This window comes from Bombyx mori, chromosome 1, assembly GCF_030269925.1.
Source record: "Bombyx mori chromosome 1, ASM3026992v2".
In the NCBI taxonomy this organism is placed as follows: domain Eukaryota; kingdom Metazoa; phylum Arthropoda; class Insecta; order Lepidoptera; family Bombycidae; genus Bombyx; species Bombyx mori.
The window spans coordinates 14,371,469-14,395,073 of NC_085107.1; the positions used below are offsets into that span (position 1 = coordinate 14,371,469).

The 23,605-nt window shown below is 39.1% G+C and overlaps 1 protein-coding gene across 5 annotated transcripts in view; it reads left to right on the forward strand.

The window, feature by feature from the left end:
- The window catches only part of Snf4agamma (SNF4/AMP-activated protein kinase gamma subunit), a 92,892-nt gene that overhangs the window by 38,486 nt on the left and 30,801 nt on the right, over nt 1–23,605 (forward strand). The window contains 2 exon segments of one of the 5 annotated variants that reach the window (NM_001126248.1): nt 18,238–18,408; nt 18,478–18,859. The exons of the other annotated variants lie outside the window; for them this stretch is intronic. Of the exon segments in view, the coding sequence (NP_001119720.1) occupies nt 18,238–18,408; nt 18,478–18,859 (553 nt within the window). 5 annotated transcript variants of the gene reach the window in all.

Here is a 23,605-nt window from a genome sequence, read left to right on the forward strand (position 1 = left end):
GTGGAATATTGTAGGTTTTACTACAGGAAAATAACTGTTTGCCGAGAACGAAGCATTTCAAATGTTCGGGCATAATTATGTTTAATGTTGACAAAAATGTATTGTCTCCAAGGTTGAAGAAAGTTAAATCAAGAATTGTACGTGTTGCAATGTTATTGCCTTGTTGGGACAAATAGCTTCTCTTAAAATCTGTTTTTGACAAGGAAATAATTTAGAACTATATATATGTACTTCGTAAATTCCAAGAACAAACAAGTTTTCGAACATTGACCTCGCGATTCAACAGGAATATTATATAATAATTATGTTTGTACAACGATAATGCATAATGTTATATTTCAAACTTTTAAATATTAGGGATTAAAGTATGAAATTGCCGATTGGTACTGATAAATTGAAATTCGTTTTTTTTTTTCATTTAACACCTTTATTTAATCAAATATCTACCATTATTATCTATACATTGCTGCCATCTAATAAGAAGGACATTTATGCCTTTGCGATAGAACTCTGGTGATCTAGATTATACAAACTGTGAAGCATGAAAGCATTTTGTACTGCTTCCTGGGAAGAAAACTTTTTATCGCGTAGACTGTTACAATTATCTTTTTATTGGTAAGCTTTGCTTTAGGACACTGTTTGCGTTGCGATGTTTGACTTGGGGTCAGCCCATTGCATTTTTCGTTTGCGGTTATCGTAAAGAATCCACTTTTCATCACATGTCACAATTCGATCCAATATTCCATCATTTCTGTATCGATTCAACAAAGCAACACAAGTTTCAACACGCGTTTCTTTCTGCAATGTCAAACCATGCCGCTAATTTCTGGGTGGTTTGACTCGGATCGGCTTCCACCATCTCTTTCAATTCATTGTTAATCACATGTGTGGTTCATTCTTCAAATCGAAATTTCCATCACGAAAGCGTTCAAAGCACGGTGCCAATCGCACGGTGCGTTCATTATCAGTCCCCTCTCCAAACGCAACATTGACATTGCGAGCTGTTTCTGCAGCGTTAGTTCCGCGACGGAACATGTATTCAAAAATCACTCGAATTTTCGAAGTATCCATCTTTCTTGTTTAAGCTGAATAAAAAAAAAACAACTGAAAGTCGATAATCGAATTTTGCACATTTTTTAAAACAAGAACCTCATAGGTACCATTTGAAAAAGTTTCACTCAAAAATCTCAAACCATGAAGGTTCTATGTCAATTCGAAGTACCTATTACAATAGAACAGCAATTTCATACTTTAACCCCTACGAAACGAATCTTTTGAGTATTAGTTTATCATATCATGATTGCTTTTCACATGCATTGTTCTCGTATGCTATTACTTCAATATTTTCATTAGTCTCTTGTGATTGTTATCATCTACTTTCATAGACTAAAGATCTTTATCAAAATAATAATGATCATGTGACAAGATTTCTGATTTTGAGACAAATTAATGATATCAAAATCGTTCCTAGTTAGTGATAGCAATCGTAAATGAAGATTTTTTCAAAAAAACTTTAGGTTAAGATTATGTCGTCAAATGTGCAAAAGTCATCGTAACCCACAAGAATATGACCAACTGTGTACTCGTATCAAGCAATACGACAATGGCGGTGTAATCCCGTGTTCATAAACTACATCCACGATTATTGAATAATGTCGTGTAATAAACATCAAACTCGTAAAACTTATAAAATTGCGTATTCTGAATTCCTCGACTTGCCTTTTACTTACTGCAAAGGAGTCACGCGTTTGATGGTTTGGGAGAGCTATTTATTATACAGTAAAAAAGCGATTTCGACATTTTGTCTCTAAATAGGTGGTGGGATTCTCGTTGTGGTAGTCTACGGGCTACGATAGTCTCTTTACCAATACCAGTTGAACCTTGATCTCGTTTCAGACATCTAGTACATTAAAAGAAGTTTGCATAAAAACGTGTTTATCTTTAATTAAATCTAAAGGAAAAACTTAATCTAATTAAAAGAATGGTGCGGGATTTCAGCTCAAAACTGAATTCGTTAAATTGTTAATTACTCTGTATTTGAAGTGGTTTGTTTTTAATATTTTTTCAGTGGCCAATCTTCTTAACTCTTGAAGAAGTACGAAGTAAATCCGCCGCAATAAAAAACCGTGCCGCGTTCATTTTTATAGATCCAGAGGTCAGTCGGGCAATGGACTGGATTAAATTAAATAGATGAATCATATGTACCAAACATATTATTCATATTGGGCGACGCCAATTCGTACTCAAATCAAACGACTTGTTTAAAAACGCCTATTTTTTTTGCTTATTATCAGAACTTTATTCTAAAGCTTGCTTACTTTTGGTAATATATTATAATAGGTAATTTTACAAACATAAAAAAAAAACTAGAATTCGCTCCTAAATCATTATCATGCTTACTATAGCGATCGGCTTAAAAAAATCAAAGAACGAACGCATAAAACTACAAATCCGTTTGAATAAAGCTACTTATCGGAGCGAATACATCGTCAAGGTCACGCGTCTCCGACGACGCCGCTGCAGCGTGGTTAGTGCGGTGTCCATGGCTGACCACAACCCGAGGAAATATACATTGGCCGACGTTGCGCTCATGACACAGGCTCGTCGGTCTAGTCACACACTTCGTGGTTCGCTCGTAGTCGTCTTCGCGCCCTCTCGTTCCCACTCTCTTTGCTTACTTCACTTTACTAAGTTAGTGTTCCCACGTCGGCCGTGGACGTGTGACGTGTCTCGCGTGGCTGTCCAATCAATTGAATACGATCAAAATATGTGAATATTTATTTACGTTTCGAGATAAGTGAAATATCACGTGTTCAGTCAATTATACAATAGGTAAACGGTTTTTATTTATTGATACGATTAAATCTCTGTCGGACCGGTGTGTTATTGTTATGTTTACATCGTGTTTTGAAGGCGCACAGTGAGTACTACGCGTCGGGTCGCCGGTTTGTCTGGCTGGCGTATCGCGACACTCGTACTCACCAAAATTTAATTACCATTAGGCCACTAAAAACAATAGCAAACAATAGTTTACCCAAAATTTAAAAATATATGCTTACCTTCATCAATCAGAACACACGTAGAAGTAGAAACAAACACATCCGACATTCAAAAACAAAAAATATTCGTAAAGACAGAGCTTAACAGAAAACTACGCTAAAATATTTTTATGAGTCGGATGTTCATGTCGAGAGTAAGGTTTCATAAGTCTGACAATCAAAAAGGCAGTCTCCTTGTGATACGATTAAGGGACAATGATATTGGGCTGATCCAATCATTCCCTTTCACGGTCTTATTGAGTGAACCTTTTATAACAGTCGTATTATGTAAATGCGTGACGAAATGAAGACATTTTAATAATTTATTAATCACCGATAATCCGAGTTCCTGATTATAAACGTACGTGTATATGTATGTGTGTTTTAATATTTATGTTGATAAAAACGAAGATAATCGTTTTTTTTTTGTTTTTGTAAATTGCTGCTTGTCTAACTTTACTATTTATATTTTAATAATCAATGGAGTAACAAATCAGTTAAATCAATATAAGGTACACTGATCGTCATTTACTGTAATAAGAATATTCAAAGGTAGTTAATGAATATAATTAAAAACGTGATATTGCACCTGTTTTGCTTCGAGAAACTTTTGCTTTACAAGTGCTTAAAGTCAAATCGAGAATCATGAAAACGTTCCTAAATTCTAAATCATTTTGAGATTCGTTTGCCCCTGAGATGTTTTTTTTATCTTGATAATACCATCAATTTATGATAATGTTGTATGAACAATGTATTTTATCTAACTTTTGAAACACGTTAGTCCGTTTACGTGTATTTGGAAAATTCATGTTTCTCAAAAACGTATCATAATAACACCCATATTTTTTTTGGTAACAGTGGTGAAACTTTGTTTCACTTAAGTACCGAAGACCACACACACACACCAAGAATTCGCCTCTTGAGACAAGAAGTAGAACTATTATTACGTTGCATTGTCGGAGTGCCGAATTAGGTACTTTGTGTTGGAAAAAAGTACGACGCGGGTAGGTAACAAGCTAAGGCCTCAAAGGGGCTTAGCACCAATAAGCTTTTAAAGTACCCTAACCAATAATAGTAATCTTCCTATACTCTTATTGTCTACGATAGTTCATCCGATATTAAGGATTTTACTGTCGCTCATTACGACATCGGCAATACTCGGGATCCAATCCGTAGCTATTTTCATTAGGTTCCTTATAAAACTGTGTTAAGAAGGTAGTGCACGCGACCCTATAGTCGGATTTTTTATTAGACGAAGTTAACTGACGTTTACTGTGTTGTCAGTTTTTGATGAAATAAAAATAGTGTTGTGACAAAGTGAACGATTGAAAAAACTCCTGAATTAATGAAATTGCCTCGATTGTCTAGTGAATAGTTGGTGTGCCGAATTGCCGATATCGGGTACGGGGTTCGAATTTTAGGCGTGCTTTGTACATACCAACGAGTTTTCGACGAAATATTATGTTCCTATAGTATCTACCTGTACTGAATACCGAGTGTTTTAAACATTAAGAAAAACATTGCGAGGAAGCTTGTAAGACTGTCCTATTTGCAATACAGTTGAAATTATACAAAAATAACACAATAGTTGAAATTATAGATTATAGACGTATAAAATATAACAATTATGGGTAGGTAATGAAAATTAAAAAAACTCATTGTAGTTACATACTACTAGTAACATATATTGGAGCACTTTAATACAATTTTATTGTAAAATATAAATAACATTCTTTTATAGTTTGAAATTAATGATTAACTCTTCACACTCATTGTTCATTCATGTGATTGAACGAGAACTGAACGCATCACTATTACTTTAAATATAGCAACATTATTTCACAAAGTGACATTAGCTACTGTCAGCTGGCTTCGTCTAATTAAAAATCCGACTATAATGATTATCCCTAACCACATAGTTTTCTGCTCCTAAAATTTCAAAACACAACAGAATAAATAAATGACGCTGTTAACCTGTCGCAAATGAACCGGTTGTCGGTGAGAAATGTATTGTGATGAACTGACAACAGTTTTTAATGTAATTTCAAGGCGTTAGTAATAAAATTGAAACGAAGAAATAAACGTTTTAATCTAATACGTTTATTAAAGCTGTGCAAAGAAACAGTTTTGGATAGTTCAAATAAGGAGGACGACGTGCACTCACCGATGTCTGTTCGAAGGTTAATAAGAAACAGAAAAAAGCATACTAGAGAATTATTCTTGAATTTTTCTACCCATTTATGTTTAGGATTAGATTATGGATTATAGCGGTAGGCAGCGACTTTAGCGGTAGGCAGTGGCTTGGCTCTGCTCCTGGCATTGCTGAAGTCCATGGGCGACGGTGACCACTCACCATCAGGTGGGCCGTATGCCCGTCTGCCTACAAAGGCAATAAAAAAAATATATACCTAGTCAGGTCATAAATTCTGTCACATGTTTAATGTAAAATAATTGAAACAAGTTTATTCATTATGTAACCATTCATATACCAAAATGAACTTAACAAAACATAGATTCTTATGACACTAAAGTTTATTCAAAATGACCTCCGTGATTTTGAATACAGGCCTTCAATCTGCGCGGCCAGTCGTCTATCGCAGCACGAACGAGGTCCATGTCAATATCGGCGGCTTCCTTAATCAAGGATGTCTTGAGTGACTCCAAATTGGGATGAGTCTTTGAGCACGCCTTTTCCTCCAAGTGTTGCCATATCTTCTAATCTAACGGATTCAAATCTGGACTGGAGGAGGGCCAGTCTTCGTGCCGGATGAAGTCGATTTCACGCGCCGCCAGCCAGTCTTGTGTGCTCTTCGCTCTATGAGCTGGCGCCGAATCTTGTTGGAATACCCAGTGCCTGTTATTGAACATGGTATGAGAAACAGGTTCCACAACGTTCGTCAGGACTGTATTTTGATACACAACTGCATTCGTTTTTATACCTTTCTCACAAAAATGTACCTCTGTTAAGCCCCAATAAGAAACTCCCAACCATACCATGAGCGAGGATGGAAAATGACCTCGTTGGACACGCGGAATACGGTTGCTCGCTTCTTCACTACTGTGTGCGTACACCTTATCATTTTGTTTGTTGTAGCTCTCTTCTACGGTAAAAATTTTTTCATCCGAAAAAAGAATTTCCCGATATTTTTTTCCCGCGTACCGCTTCAACAAAGCGCGGCATCTCTTCAGTCTCAGGTCCATTAGACGAGCATTCAAACGATGTCCTGTTTTTCTTCGATATGCCCGAAGCCCTAAGTCTTCATTTAACACCACTTTTCACCGTGGTTCTGCTTAACCCCATCTGAAGGGCCAACAGTTTCTGCTTACGTTTGGGATTTCTTTGAATTCGCGCCTTCACAGCTTTTATCACTGCTGGAGTCCTAACAGACCGAGGGCGATCACTTCTTGACCTGTCATCTACACTAGAGTCTTCATTGTATCGTTTGATGGTACGATAAACGAATCTTTTGGTTATATTCAAATTTTTCAGTATGTAAAAAATTTGAATTGGCGCGTAACCGCAACGATGCAACGCAATAACTGCAACACGGTCTTCTTTAAGCGTCCACTCCATATTTAAAAATGAGTAAAATTCTAAAAGTATACATTTTTATTTTCATGAACAATTCGAAATTCGAATTCAATAAACTTTTTTGTGGCCAGCATTCTAAAAGAAATGTTTTTACTGTGTGACAATACTTATGACCTGACTAGTTATATATATTTAGTTCGAATTTTCAAGTAGTGGTAGGGCTTCTTGTGAGCCCTTATGCCTTATGCCTTCATTACTGTCATGAAGGAGTAATGCGTTTAGATTTGAAGGGTGAGGCAGCCGTTGCACTACAAAAATGGACACATAGAACTCATGTCAAGATGGGCAGCAGCGGCATTTACATTATGGGCTCTATGGGCTCCTGTACCCACTTAAAACCGGGTGGGCTCGTTCATTCATCTAAGCATTAAAAAAGGTTATGTTTTCTTATTCAAGACCACTGGTAAAGACGTTATTATGACGATAAGTAAGCTCTATAAAAACTACTACGAATTTATTGTTTTACGCCAATCTGAACATAAGTCATTTATTCACGTGCATACGCACGTTCTTAGTTCACGAAAATGTAGTTTTTTGCTAATAATTTGACCGCATTTGAAACAGGACTTAATGTTGGGTGCACACTTTATCGTTCAAGATATGGTTTCATAGTGTCTAAAATCCGGTCTACATGTGTGCGTAACGAGCACAATTATAATTTTCATCAGTTTTTTTATTATAACCATATGCTTTTAAGTACTAAGATATTAATATAACTCAGTCCTTTAGTTTTTGCGTGAGACTCGAATGAACCGACAACCGTAAATGTAGTAATACCAAAAATTTATGATAATTTGTGCTGTGCTCTTCACTAGTCATCCAATATATTTACAACTTTAAAATAGTAGTAAATTAATAAAGTAATTATTTTAGATTAGTATAAAATAGATTCACGTTTATATAATTTTATGTTATGTATAAGGCCCGCAAGCTCTCTTTGGTTTTTGAGGAAAACGCCGCTTTACTAAATTAAAAAAAAAAACCTTACAAATTATCAGCTTTTCTCATCTGTCTGGTAAATTTCGAATATCTTGGCGGTAGAAGTGTTCGTCTTTCGAGGCTGATCCGTTTTTATTTGATAACTGTATATGAGCGCAAATGCTGATCAGCCTTATATCATCGAACGGAACAAATAATATGTAATCAGACGGCGCATCATCTGGGGAATATGGCGGGTGGGTAGGACGTCCCATTTAAGAGTTTGCAAGTAAGTTTTAACGGGTTTGGCGACGTGAGGCCGAGCATTGTCATACAGGAGTATGACTTTATCATACCTCTGGTTGTTGTTTGGCTGTTTTCCGCACAGTGCTTGACTTAATCGCATTAATTGAAATCAATACCCTTCGACAGCGATGGTTTCGTTCTGTTCAAACAATTCATAATAAATAACCGGCCGATTCCCACCAAATACACGGGATGATGAAGTGACGATGAAGTCGTCGTGGCCTAAAGGATAAGACCTCCATTGCATACGGTGTTCGAATCCCGCATGCGGGTACCAATTTTTCTAATGAAATACGTACTCAGCAAATGTTCTCGATTGACTTCCGCAGTGAAGGAATAACATCGTGTAATAAAAATCAAACCCGCAAAATTATAATTTGCGTAATTACTGGTGTTAGGACCTCTTATGAGTCTGTACGGGTAGGTAACACCCTGCCTATTTCTGCCCTGAAGCCGTAATGCGTTTTGGTTTTAAGGGCGGCGCAGCCGTTGTAATCATAATGAGACCTAAGAACTCATATCTCAAGGTGGGTGGCGGCATTTACGTTGCAGATGTCTATGGGCTCCGGTAAACACTTAACACCAGGTGGGCTGTGAGCTCGTCCACCTATCTATGCAATAAAAAATAAAAATAACCTTCGCAGTGTGAATATTCGGCCGAGCTGCGATGTAGAAGCATGACCGGGCACTCAGTCCCCAAGATTTTTTTGTGAAACAGCTAGAACTTAGTTGTGCCTGTAATAGTTTTCAAAATTTCCAAAATTAATCAAATTATTTTAATCTGGGATGAATGAATTTGTTTTACTGCTTTTAATATAACTTTATTGTTTTATATTGAATGCAAAGCGTATTTGCATGAAGTTATATATTTTTAAAATAAAAGGTTTCTTTTTTGCTAAAATTATAAAACTTTTTCTAGAGTTAATTAACCTTCACGCAAGATTCGAAACTACATTTATACTTATATCTACCTGTAAGCGGATCTTGAATTTGCGTTGATATCGCCAATATACTTCTTGGTAGTATAAAGTCAACACCAAAGTATGTACAATAAACAAAAAAACTTTTAATTGGGAAATCAAGAATTCACAGGGCTTAGAATATATTTCTTTCTTTTCCTTATTATGAAATGTAAAAATGTTTTATGTTTTTCATTACATTCAAATAACGTCTAAAATGAAAAGGGCATTTATTACGAAAAACTGTTGGAGTTACAAATGTGTACGTCGTCGTTAGCACATGTATGTCTAACTGAGAGTAGCGTTTATGTTAAATTTTTTTTTGCCAATACAACGCTACTTTACATCCTGTGATACCAAAGTACTGCCTTTGGCATCACAGGCACTTTGCTCACCTACTGTTTGTTTTCAAATATATTTTTTACCACATATCATTCGGTTCAATGGTACATGGTAGCGTGTAATACCCTCCACAGTGTTTCTCGAACGCTATGACACAACCGTCTTCAAACAATGTTTGAAAAAAATTGCACTCTCAACGGTTCCTCTGCTATTGCTAATATCTATAAGCCTCGATGGTCATCAGGCGAGCCAAATGCTCGTCTACCCATTAATTCAATGCAAGTATACGCAATGTACACGTGCTTATGTAAGTACTGTTAATGTAAAATGCTCTCGCACGTTTTGCGAAAGAGCAAGAGGGTGACAAATTAACGCATCTCTAACTCACGCTGGTTCTAGACCAGTGGGGTATTTCGGGGGTAGAATATGGCAGTGGTTGGCTAGTCTAGGTGTGCGTTGGATAGCTCATTTAGTGGCAGACTAAGTGGTCGTAGCGACAATGACTGACTGCTTGGCATCCCATGGGGGCAGGGTCAAAGGAAGAGTGACATGAGTTTAGCACATCACTTTGTCTCCACTCTGTCTCACTTCAGTTTTATCGCATGTTGTTGAGTATTCGGGATTTTTTAGTCTTAGTTAGTAGTTAGCAAATCCCACATGCCAACAGACCCAAGGCGTAGGGAATCGCTATTCCTCTAAACCATAGAGAAAAGGTGAATAGGAAGAAAATTTAAAAAAAATTCCACCCCGAACTTAGGAGAAATAATGAAACATGGTGTAACATAAACATTGTCATAATTGTTTTATAAAATAAAATTGGATTTTTTTCATCAATCTCAATAATTTCAAAATGAAAATCCAAATGAAAAAAGCATGATACATACCCGGTTCATTCGCTGTTCTAAATACGCCAGTAACTAACTTTTGCATCGTAGAAAACTATTGACCTGGAATCCATTAATATTCATTGGCTAGCTAGGTTATCGTATGTATAATGAGAAAAAAACCCTCAGAACTCTGTTAAAAAAAGACAACGAGTTATTTATTGTATAGGCGAATCGCAACAAAGTGAAAAGTAGGTCGCTTGTTATGAGAATCATTTGATTTTATTGGCAGGCTCTTCGCTCACCTGGTATTTTCAAGTTATTTATTTTTGGTGGTTGAAGGGTTTATTGTTAGTTTGGTGAGGCGGTGCAAGGTGGCTCCTGTGCGCCAGCCACGGTGTGTCTCTCGAGACGACCTCCTGTGGGATTTTACTAAGAATGAAATCCCGTTCTGTTATCAGGGCCGGTACCCGCGAAAGCGAACTTTCAGCGCGCATTATGCGGTACCGTGGGTTTCGTGGAGTTGGAGTGGTGGATCTCTATGGGGCTTAGTCGGTAGTTGGTTTTGCGGGGCAGGTCTTGCGTTGCTGACGCCGCGCAGCTTCTTGCGCTCCTTTCTCAAGGCGTGGTCTCCCGGCAGGAATTGGAAGAAGAAGAGGACCTCGGTCTTCCTTTTCTTCCTCTTCTTCTCTGGAGGCGCCGGACTCCGACATAACCCGGTCATAACCCCCTCGACCAGGTATCTATAAACATTCCCCCGAGTAAAAAAAAAGAAAGGGTTTATTGTTAGTCCGCATGGGTCGCTACCAACCTACCTGACTAAACCTAACCTAAACCTTGACTTCCATGGTGAACATATCGCGTAATAAAAATCCAACCCGCAAAATTATAATTTGCGCAATACTGGTGGGAGAACCTCTTGTGAGTCCGCGCGGATCCTCCACCCTGCCCATTTCTGCCGTGAAGCAGTATAATGCGTTTCAGTTTGAAGGGTGGGGCAGCCGTTGTAACTATACTGAGACCTTAGAACGTATATCTCAAGGTGAGTGGTGGATTTACGTGGTAGATATCTATGGCTCCAGTAACCACTTAACACCAGGTGGGCTGTGAGCTCGTCCACCCATCTAAGCAATAAATAAAACTCACTCATCATCATCATCATCATCATCAGCCTTTATCTGCCCACTGCTGGACATAGGCCTTCCCCAATGCCTTCCACATAATGCGGTCACTCAGCGACGAAGCAATCATGCGTTCCGTTTTAAAGGGTGTTATTCAATAAAATTTAGATTTTGGCTTTGTCTCAAAAGGGCTTGAGACTTGAAATTGTGACGTTGGAATATGTTGACTATTCTACTATTATACAAACCTGAACGTTTGATTACATTACAGTACCTACCGAACGAGTGACACGCTGGTATTGTGCTACCCCACAAAATTGTCAATGTGTGACAATTAAACTAAAAAAAATATATTTAGAGTAGTCAATCATCCATTCCGACAGGAGCCCTCTTCTTCGATATAGCGAAGGCGTTCGACAAAGTCTGGCACAACGGTTTGATATACAAACTGTATAACATGGGAGTGCCAGACAGACTCGTGCTCATCATACGAGACTACTTGTCGAACCGTTCGTTCCGATATCGAGTCGAGGGAACGCGTTCCCGGCCCCGTCACGTCACAGCCGGAGTCCCGCAAGGCTCCGCCCTCTCCCCGTTACTATTCAGTTTGTATATCAACGATATACCCCGGTCTCCGGAGACCCATCTGGCGCTCTTCGCCGATGACACCGCCATCTACTACTCGTGTAGGAAGAAGGCGTTGCTTCATCGACGACTTCAGACCGCGGCTACCACCATGGGACAGTGGTTCCGGAAGTGGCGCATCGACATCAACCCCACGAAAAGCACAGCGGTGCTCTTCAAAAGGGGTCGCCCTCCGAACACCACGCTGAGCATCCCCCTCCCGACTAGGCGCGTCAATAACCCCGCCCCCGCCGTTCGCCCAATCACGATGTTCGACCAGCCCATACCGTGGGCCCCGAAGGTCAAATATTTAGGCGTCACCCTCGACAGTAGGATGACATTCCGCCCCCACATCAAGACGGTACGCGACCGTGCCGCCTTCATTCTAGGACGTCTCTACCCGATGATATGTAGGCGAAGTAAAATGTCCCTTAGAAATAAGGTGACACTCTACAAAACTTGCATACGCCCCGTCATGACCTATGCAAGTGTAGTGTTCGCTCACGCGGCCCGCATACACTTAAAATCCTTTCAAATTATTCAATCCCGTTTTTGCAGGATAGCCGTCGGAGCCCCGTGGTTCGTCAGGAACGTCGACCTCCATGACGACCTGGACTTAGAGTCCATCAGTAAGTATCTGCAGTCGGCGTCCATGCGCCACTTCGATAAAGCGGCACGACACGAGAACCCTCTCATCGTGGCCGCCGGTAACTACATTCCCGATCCTGCGGACAGAATGGAAAGCAGTCGACGTCGCCCTAAACACGTCATCTCGGATCCTCCTGATCCACTAACGGTGCTTTTAGGTACTTCAAGCACCGGTCACCGTTCTCGTCGAACCCGTCGCTTGCGACGAAGGGCTCGACGAGTAAATTAACTCTCAGACACAGCCCACTGAGTTTCTCGCCGGATCTTCTCAGTGGGTCGCGTTTCCGATCCGATGGTAGATTCTGCGAAGCACGACTCTTGCTAGGGTTCGTGTTAGCAACATCGTCAGGTTTGAGCCCCGTGAGCTCACCTACTAAAGTTAAGGCTACGCTGAAATAGCCGCTAGGGCTATCAGCTTAGGTAGGAAAAAAAAAAAAAGTCAATCATAGAATTAGCGTACTGTGTAGATGATGGTATTTGATATTTGTACGTTTTGGAACAATAACATCTATGAAACTGCCATTTTGCATTCTGTCTAGTTCATGTTACCTGCACTGAAATTTTATTCCGATACGGTTTTGTCGGTTATTTTCAATAGGTTCTTCAAATTATTACCAATGTTCATAAATTTTATAGAAAGTTTGTGTCGTAGTCCCATAATGTATAATACTTTATTGGAGTTTAATGTTTTTTACTAGTGCTGGGACGCCTTGCCTATTTCTGCCGTTAAACAGTAACGCGTTTCGGTTTGAAGGGTGGAGCGGCCGTTGTACTGTAAAAACGGAGGATCCATTAACGGTGCTTTTAGGTACCACAAGCAACAGTCACCGTCCTCGCCGAACCCGTCGCTTGCGACGAAGGGCTCGACGAGTAAATTAACCCATAGACACAGCCCACTGAGTTTCTCGCTGGATCTTCCCAGTTCGCGTTTCCGATCCGGTGGTAGATTCTGCTAAACACTGCTCTTTCTAGGGCCAGTGTTAGCAACACTCCCGGTTTGAGGCCCGTGAGCTCACCTACTAGCTCGGTGAATCTAGAATAACCCCTCAAGGTTACTAGAAAAGTTAGGAAAAAAACTTAGACTTAGAACTCGTGTCTCAAGTTAGATGGCGGCTGTTACGTTGTTGGGTAACCACTTTATAACTGGTGTTCCGTGAGCTCGTCCACCGTTCTAAGGAATAAAAAAAATGTACACGTGGGGCCAGTTTAGTTTCATCAAACAGTTTCAAACTAACATCATTTCGCAGCACATTTAGCGATAGTCACAATGGCGCGGGCCCGGGTTTTACCGGTGATGAATGTTTCTTAACAAAGCTCTTTTCCTTACCCTTAATAGCAAAAAATGTTACGTTAATGTTATATATATGTATACGTGTAATAATGTATACGTGTAATGTTATGTTAAATGTTAAATGAATTAAATATAATAGAAACGTAAAGGACAATTGTTAATTGTGTTTTAGAATTTGAAGATTTAAAAGTTGAATATGATTTTTGCGATTGCGAAATCTACGAACGACTTAAATGAGGACATTTCTCTCGCGATAATTGAATTCATATTTTTTATTTATTTTAAAATATGACGGTCACTGTCTACCGGGCTTAATAATTTAAGTATTTAATTTATATTAAACTAACATCGTCTAAAAATAAACCGGTAGCATTTAGTGATTTTGATTCAAAACATAATAAGTATAAACCAACGTCATGGCGTCATGTCATCGTTAGATGGCAGCACCGGTAGATGAGGCGATATAAAAAAAAGAGAATGCTTAAAAGGGAACGAGATGGACTTTCATTGAATTTTTTACTAAAATTTATTTTTCAATATGATTTGGATTCACTTCCGTAATTTTATAATCTATTGGTACTATCGTATTAATTATGCTCTAATATCAATGGCTTTGATTATAGGTATACACGATCAATGGATTTGAAAGATATATTTTTCGTTTGGTACTTACTGTCTGTGGTCTACGAAAAAACTGGTCCACGCTGTTTTTTGTAAAGTTGGTTCCATGAAAGATGCTCTGAGGAATTGTTTGAGATGAGGCGTCGTTTCGTTTATCATCGCAGTGCCCACCACCAGAGTACAGTACACTCCTTTTATTTGAAAAATGTGTGTTCCTTAACAGTACCTTTAAAAGTATCGTTTTGGGCACCTCCAATCCAAGTATAACAGGTTGTTTGTTCTTCTTCACGCAAGGTTTGTAAAGAGTTCCTAACGGCAGGTAGCAGTTTAGCTGAGCCCGTGGCATTGCGGATGTCCATGTGCGACATTAATCATTCACTCACAGGTAGGCTTGTCGGTCATTGATGGAAAAAAGGTTCGAGTTTGTGTATATCTTTATAAAACAACCAGCTGTACCCGTCCGCTTCGCTGGGTATTTAAAATTAACATTATTGTTTCTCACCCCTCACAAAGATTCTCATCATTAACGCCACAGTAACTAGTGTAGGGAGTCCAACACTCATATAAATATTAGCCTATCCATTAAAGTACATGTATTTTCTACATGGATACCAAGTTTCAAGTCAATCAGATGCATGGTTCAGTAGTTATAACAGAACATCCGTAAAAACCACTGTAGATTTATATATTAGTATAGATGAGTATCGTTTTTGAAGTCAACACGTCTTACAATACAATAGCATAGAAATAAATTTTCAGGTGATATAATTTTAATGTTCTTCTAGCTACTGTTATTAATTTGCTACCATCTATAGCAGTACTGTACCAATGCAATTTCTGTAACAATACGTACGAATTTTGTATCATTGCGATTGGGTTTCAATGACCTCTTAACACCAGGGGACTCCCTGCTGCTTGGCCCAAGAATGGTGGCCACAAAAATCGACAATCTCATCCCGGACAGGCTTATCGATCATGAGCACTCTTACTGGAAAGTTCTGGCCATGGATAACTTTAAATATTGGCCAGTTAGGTCGATTAGATGAAATATATCCGAACTGTTTAATATGCTGAAATACACGTTTTGTTATATCTGGAGAACACTCGTATATAAAGTTTTAAAATGTAAAATATGTATTTCAGTAAATTTGGTGAATATACTCGTATACATATCTAGAATGTAAAATATCATTATCATTTCATAACAACGATGGGCACTGAAAAAATAATTTTATTGAACATAATATTCATTAAGAATTTAATGTACTATCTGTAAATGAAATCTGTTATTCCACTGTCGATATGTACCGTGAATCTTAATTTAAAAAAAACGATAACCTTTCTGAATTGTCAACGAAATGTAATGTTACTCGAAATATTCTTAAATGGTCTTAAAATATTTTTAAACTTTGTACAATCTGTAATTACTTAAACAAATATATTACAAAGCTTTAACTGACTATCAATATACGGTGAAGCTAGTAAATTGGTTTTGCGATAGACAAAAGGGATGTATCTAAAGTACATTAAAGTAGATTTCAATTTCTACTATAATATTAAATTTCGACCTTTAATTTCAAGCACAACAATAATGGTAACAGTTCTGCTCGAGACAATTCATGATTATATCCTGCGGGAATTGTTAAAATACAATTAGAACAATCAACAGAACTACAGTTGGGTTAAATCATAGGTTGTTTACTTGTTTATGTATATAGTACATATTTTAGGTACTTAGTAGGGTTGGCATGAGGAAAATGTGTACGCTGGAATCTTGGACTATTAACGCCTTTTGCAAGAAAATACAATAGTAAACAAAAGCACCCAAAGTTTACATGCGTAAAGCAGTGCCCTTTGGGGTTAAGTCATCACTTAAAAGCGTTCCGACCGTCGTGGCTACGATGCTCGGCAGCGACGAGTCCTGGCAGGCGATGCTCGACTTCTGCGAGTCCACCATCTCGCAGAAGGAGGCGGCGGAACGGGAGAGGGAGAGCTCTTCTTCCCTTTCGGCGCCGTGCCGCCGCCGTCGAGCCGGGGTTCAGAGGAGGGCGTTTGTCCAGCTCCAGCCCCTATGAGGAGGCAGTCTCCTCCCGGTGATGGTCACGGGGCGACCTAAGGGGGTTGAGGCTGCGCCGCACGCTACCGTCACTCTAGCGCGCTGGCACCAGGAGGACGGGACGGCGCGTCGGCGGCTGCGGACTGCGATGCGGTCCGCATTTTCGTTGTCGCTGTCGTCGCCGAACATACTGTTGAAGAGCAACCCGGTCGGCGGTGTATCGCGTTCCGACCCGGCAGGCTGGTTCTGGCCCAGCGGGGTATCCCGGAACACCAGCGGCACCGCCCGGGCGGCCTGGTAGGGCCGCCGTACCGCGGAGACCGACGTCGTTGGTCGTCAACTATCGCCTCGACGACCCGTCGGTCGGGCGTCCTCGGGGTGGCGCCGCGTGTCTGGTTGTAGTGTTGACCGCGGGAACCCCCCTACTCTGAACGGGTTCTGACCCCGGACGGAGATCGGACGTCGGGTGTAAGAGTGCAGGGGAGTCGTTTAGTGAGTGGGCCCTAAAATCCTTGGGCCCGCGATCTGCTCTCAACACCTGCAGATCGTTGAGTCTCACATACCCCGTGCGCCCCCTAGGCGCGGGGACCTCGTAGGAGGTTCGGACCTCGGCCCGAAAAAAAATAAAATAAAAATAAAAATCACTTAAAAGCGTAAAGATATCAAGGTGAATGCCGCCACTGACACCACTAAGTATTGTCGAAAATAGGTTGGAAAGTTATATTTTCGTGTGCGGGGCTCGGTACGCCCAGTGAAACAGGACTTTTATTTTTATTTTATCTTTGAAAATTTACTAAAAATGCTTAATCAGCAAATTTAATTTTCCTATTTTCTATCAGAATGATACTCTTGCCTAAAATCTATTCGGAACATCATCGCTTCAAATTTAGAGATTAAAAGTATCTTAAATAGTGTCAATGTTTGAGCTTTAAGGCTTTAGCGATTATAAGACCACTTTGACGAATTGAAGTAACCATAATTTTAGTAATCACTATCTATCGTTTTTTTTTTAATAGGTAAATTCTAAAACTTATAAAATATAAATAACAACTATTCACTATATAATGCAGTGCACAAAAGTCGTATACTTTTATAAATATGTATTTAAAGGATTCTACTAAAATCCGTTGTACCGCAATATAATCACGCATGCGTCCTGTAGCAGACGTTTTTTACCCTGCATCACGGGCCCCTTCGTATTGCCGACATTCCCGTCTGTGACACAATCGCACTCCCCTTAAATAGAACGCAATGGCCTTGAAATCTTGCTAAAACTGGTTCATGTACCTTATCAACGCTATTAATGCATTTATGAACTTGTGCTTCAATTCATGCGCATGTTCTCACTGGACCTAACCGTTGACCTTCGGACGTAATTAAATGACATAATAGATGGTACGACACCTCTAGTAGGTCAATGGTCCTGCTTATATTTTCAAAGGACTTCAAACAAATTGGTGCTAATTATAAGGTCAACCCGCCCACTGTAATTCTTGAAATTATGTTTTTGACACCGCTTCATGACAGAGATTCGATCGATTCAATATTATATTTAAATTGCAGTTAACGAACATGTAGTTGTGTACTAACATTTCAACAAGTATATTACAAGTGATTTGTGAAAATGCACGGCCTGTCACACTTTTTACACAAACACTCTCGGGATTCTACACCGCCTTCAGAGAAAGAGGAGCGGGCTGACAGTTGGTATTCTTCATTGAGTTCGAATGATTCGCGTGGAGCTATACCTCAGGATTCCCAGGAAAGAGCTATTCCTATAAACCAAAGAGGGTCATATGCACAAAGAAGCTTAAGAGGCTCTACAGGCGCACCTTTTGAATTTGCATCTAGTCCACGAGATCGTTATCCAAATTTTGCCAGCTATTTCCGAGATGTAATGGAAACTCGCACTTCATCGTCTTCGCATCATTATCACACACACCATGCAGACTCAAGGAGACGTCACGAGGGCGATCGCTACCAAACCAGCGTCAACACATATCAAACGCCACGTAATGAGTACCGCCAATTCGTCTCCCCTCTATTTAATGACGCAATGGACGATATACAAGAAAACGAGTACAGTAAATGTGAAAGGTACGGTGAAATAACCAACAACAAAGTTAGTCACACACCGTACAAGAGCCGTTTCGATAATAAAAATTTTGCTCAAAAATTAACGGAGAGTGTTAGTAGCTCTTCGAAAACCACTTCGAGTGAGAGGCGAGGGTCAGGATCGAGTGGAAGTGGACATCGTCATAAGCACCATTCGATCCAAGAACTTATCCGAACATTCGGGAAAAAAGTGGGTAGTTGGAGGCACGAATCAGGCGATAGTCGCAGAGGATCATGTGCGGCTCCCACTACCAGTGCTGAACAAACTCGGACTATGGAGAACGATGAATTTCGTTCACGCTCTAAATCTCTAGACGCTGATCACTTACATAAGGTTATTCAAAGACCTTTGCTAGAAGACTGTGGAGCGACATACCAAATATTCGATGCTATTTTAAAAGAAGGTATTTATTTATGTTTTCACTTTCTTACTGCTTTTTTTAGACTTGTTTTTTACTTAAACATAATATAATATACAACAATTAACAAACAATTGCTTGAAGTCTTATATTTATACATGTTATTTTTATGAAGCCTAATTTACCTACTCTACGAGGTCGTATTTATGGTATTTCGAAACAAGAAAAATGGGCAAATAAAAAAATTGCTTTGTTGTCTGATTACATACTTATAATTGCCAATTCCATTTTTTTTAAGTCGAAGCCACTTTACTCTATTTGTAGTTGATTTTAAAGTATGAAACTGCGTTACTTCTTACTTGAAAAGCATGAAAAGAATGAGATCATCTGCTCGATGTAAAAATTGAACATAAAACACTTGTCCTTCATTTACCCATAGACGGGAGTTCATTGAATTCATAGTTGAGTACAAAAACGACAAGTAAATGAAGTCTAGCAGTTGATGTTCGTTTTAATGGTACATATTGTTATCTGTCTAATTAATTATAGGTGTATACTCAGGTGTATGTGTATATGCATATAAGTGTATACAGATTTAGTTCAATCTGCTAATCGTTCATCTCTATCGTTGGTAAATTATAACTAATCAAATAAAAGAAAATAAATTATACTTTATTCTAACATTGCAAGTACATGATATATACAGCTATTTACGTAAAAGATAGCACACATACGAGAGAAACTGTAAGCAGTTAAAATTAAAATTCTCATTTTTTACTTGTTTATCTTTCAAAATTTGATTACTCGGAGTGCATTTGAGTCTGTCATTATATTACATCCGATGTCAGAAATACTTACATGTAGCTCCTGAAAGCTAGAGTTTTGTAGCTTTCTCTACAGTAACAAAATGGCAATAGAATTGTGGAAGAAGAATTGAAGGAAACTTCTATATCGTTCCCCCACTACTGAGGATCGCGACCACATGTGACGTTCTATCACTGTGCTCGATCATGGGTGGCATGGACTGCATAGTACAGACTACCACCAAGTGCGTCTCTTGCTAGATCTGACCATCTGGCTGGTGCTCTGCCCATGGCGCGCTTGCCCTCGATGCGACCTGATCGAAGGAAAGGCTACGTGTTAATGCTTTATCTATTATATATATATATATTACTAGCTGACCCGGCAAACGGTGTCTTGCCATATATAAGATTTCTAGAGAATTTCTAAAATACTAACTTATTGGAAGTGTATAAGGATGTGGAATATGAGTGAAAAAGGCCTGGAGCGCAGGGAACGATGAGGGAATGTTGTTTAAAAATAACAAAACACCAAACATTAATTGTTTTAATTTATTAAAAGTAATAATTATATATATATATAATTAATTCATTACATAATATTAATCTCTTAATGCTGCAGCGTGAACAATATTTTTTGTTAGCCCGCTTAAATAGGTATTCGTGGTATCAATATATTTTCACCTCGAAACTTGCCATTTAAAATGGTGCCTTCGATAACTTTTTTCATTAATTTTTTAATGACTAATCGCGTACTGTTGCATAGCCGTGGCGGGTTCAAATTACGAAGCAAAATAATTGGAGATCCAACCTTCAATTGTAAGTTATGTGGTGGCATGCCTGGCAAATCCAGTGAGTTCAAAAACTCTGTTGGAAAATTTACAGCTTCAGTGTCATCGCAAACTGTATCAATAGATTTATATGATACCAAGTCTCCTGGCAATAACTGTTGTATCTTCAGATTTAAAATGTCAACCTCCACATTTTTTGCAGCTAACATTGCTCTTTCTGCAAGCCACTCGAGATTTATGTAATTCGTGTGTACATTGGGAAATATTTGTTCAATGAGAGCATCTTGCGAATCAATGATAGTGCAGAAATCATTCGCTAATTTTATGTATCCAGTTTCAGCTATAGTGACTTTTCCATCGCCGATATCTAAGAGTTGTTTTGAGAATGTTTCAGCGGATGGATTTTGAAGCATTTGAACGCGCATATTTACTTTCAGCTGTACTATTTCAACATTACGCCACAATGTAGATGACTTTAAGCAGGCGTTGATTTCATCAGCGTATGTTGAACGTGGAATGACGGGAAGTGTTTGTCTGAAGTCACCTGAAAGGACTAACAGAGTGCCACCAAATAGTTTGTCGTTGTTTTTAATATCTTTCAATGTCCTGTTCAACGCCTCAAGCGAATGTTTGTGTGCCATGGTACATTCATATTTTCCAATCTAAACACCGCCATGTCACTGCCTTTATGGACATACTTGCAAATGTATTTGATGCTCTTCACAGAGCTGCAGAACTCAACATCAATATAAGCATTGTATGTTTTGCTCAGCAGGGGCGAATATGGCACGACCCAACGATTGTCAATATCAATGTCTGTGTTGCTGATGTTTTTAATAAATGATTGTCCGCCATTATCTGGATTCCTTCGACGATATATTGGGTTTCCGTCGACATTTGTGATTGTATCGTTAGTGAAATCTTTAGGGAATTTTTTTGTACATTTTCCATCTGACATGCAAGGCGATGAACTAAAAATGTTTAACTACTACGCTTGAAGCATAAACACTAATAATAGCCGAAAACTGTAGAGGTAACATCCCTACTCCGTGCTGTTTACAGGGTGAGAAGTGACACCGGTAGACACATGGAGGGGATAACTTACCAAGTGATAATAATTGATGTTATCGAGCGGGATAGAAAATGATAAAATTATGAAAATGACTATTAAAAAGCAAGGGTTGATCGTAGAAGAGTGAAAATTGAGGATTGTATGTATTTTTGTATGTTGTATCATAAAAAAATAGAAATTTAAAATTTTGCCAAAAAAATAAAATAAAAAATTTAGGGGTGGACTACCCCTAACATTTAGGGGGATGAAAAATAGATGTTGGCCGATTCTCATAGATACTGGATAAGCACAAAAAATTTCAACAAAATCGGTCAAGCCGTTTCGGAGGAGTATGGCAACGAAAACTGTGACACGAGAATTTTATATATTAGATATTAATTACATAAATATTGCTATAACTTAATTTCTTTAAGGTGATAGAATTGAATGTAATTGCTTAGCTCCCGAGGGACCTCGAAGAGAGGTTCGTGGTCAGTGATTGAAATTACGGTTTCAGTCTTGGTTGTGTTGACCTTACTCTCGAAGCCCACACAATGAGTTTTTATATTGTGAAGGCCTTCGACAAGCATCGTATATCATGTGTGTCGATGACATCGTCGTTCAGAATCCCTGGGGAACGCTGGAAGTGGATCGTTAGCGCTTTGAATGGGCGGAGCATCAAATTTATTTTTTCCACACGTAATTCTGAACAACCGGTCGGTGGGACCTAACCCTGGACAACGTTCGTCTTAAGATGAGAATTCTTCGAGACGGCTTCACAAATGTAAGAATTGAATTTATTTCAATCGCAAATCAATGTTCACAAGCCGCAAAAAACACTTATCTCATTTCTCTTGACATTTGTAGGGATAAGCCTTCGCATTACGACACCGGGATAAAAAAGTCCTTCTTTCCAACGACATATAAGTATAATATGTCGTTCTTTGCAATATATAATCTGTATCTTCAATGGTTGAATCGAACTTAATACAATTCACACCATTCGCTTACCTATCACATAGAGCTTTCCATTTCAGACACAAATTTTGATCGTTACTTCAGATCTCAGAAATTCTTGATTTATACCGGGCATCGCCCATTCTCTGTACTCTATCATTCACTGTACATATTGTACGTGTACAGCAAGCCATTGAAATGTCATATGAATATCATAGTGCAAACACCGAATCTTATGAAACGCCAGCGTTAATGGTTATGGCGTCAAAGTAGTAGCCGTCAACGATGACTTCTTCTTCTTTTTTTTCCTACCTAAGCTGAGAGCCTCGAGAGGCTATGTCAGCGTAACCTTAACTAGTAGGTAAGCTCACGGGGCTCAAACCTGACGACGTTGCTAACACGAACTCTAGCAAGAGCCGTACTTCGCAGAATCTACCACCGGATCGGAAATGCGACCCACTGAGAAGATCCGGCGAGAAACTCAGTGGGCTGTGTCTGAGAGTTAATTTCCTCGTAGAGCCCTTCGTCATAAGCGACGGGTTCAACGAGAACGATGACCGGTGCTTGAAGTACCTAAAAGCACCATTAGTGGATCGGGAGAGTCCGAAATGACGTGTTTGGGGCGACGTCGACTGCTTTCCATTCTGTCCGCAGGATCGGGAATGTAGTTACCGGCCGTCACGATGAGAGGGTTCTCATGTCGTGCCGCTTTGTCGAAGTGGTGACTTCTTCTCCTTTTGCTTTGGTATAGAAAGATTTCTGTTGGTCCGGAGGCCTTTTTCAGCTGAAAAGGTCAGGATCAGGACAGGTGCTCCGTCCGTTTGTCATCCTTCATCTTCAAGATTTATTTGCAGAATCGCTCGAGTTTTCTGTAAGCTGACAACTTCGATAGAAATTTTCATTGCCTGATATTTTTAACAAAAATATCATTTTAATATCTTTTTTATGCCGCGCACAAAAGATACATATGTGAAAACAGTTGATGATATTGTTGGTATTAATACTTGTTTGTGCATTATTTGTGCGTTTCAGTGAAAAATGTGGTATAATAATAATTAAAAACAACGATTTTTAAATTCAATTGTGATTAAAACTTAACATTTAAGATAGGGTGAGGGGTGAGATTCCCAATAACGGCGACTTAATTGTTAAATAATAATAAAAAACACTTATGATTTTAAGAATTGTTTCA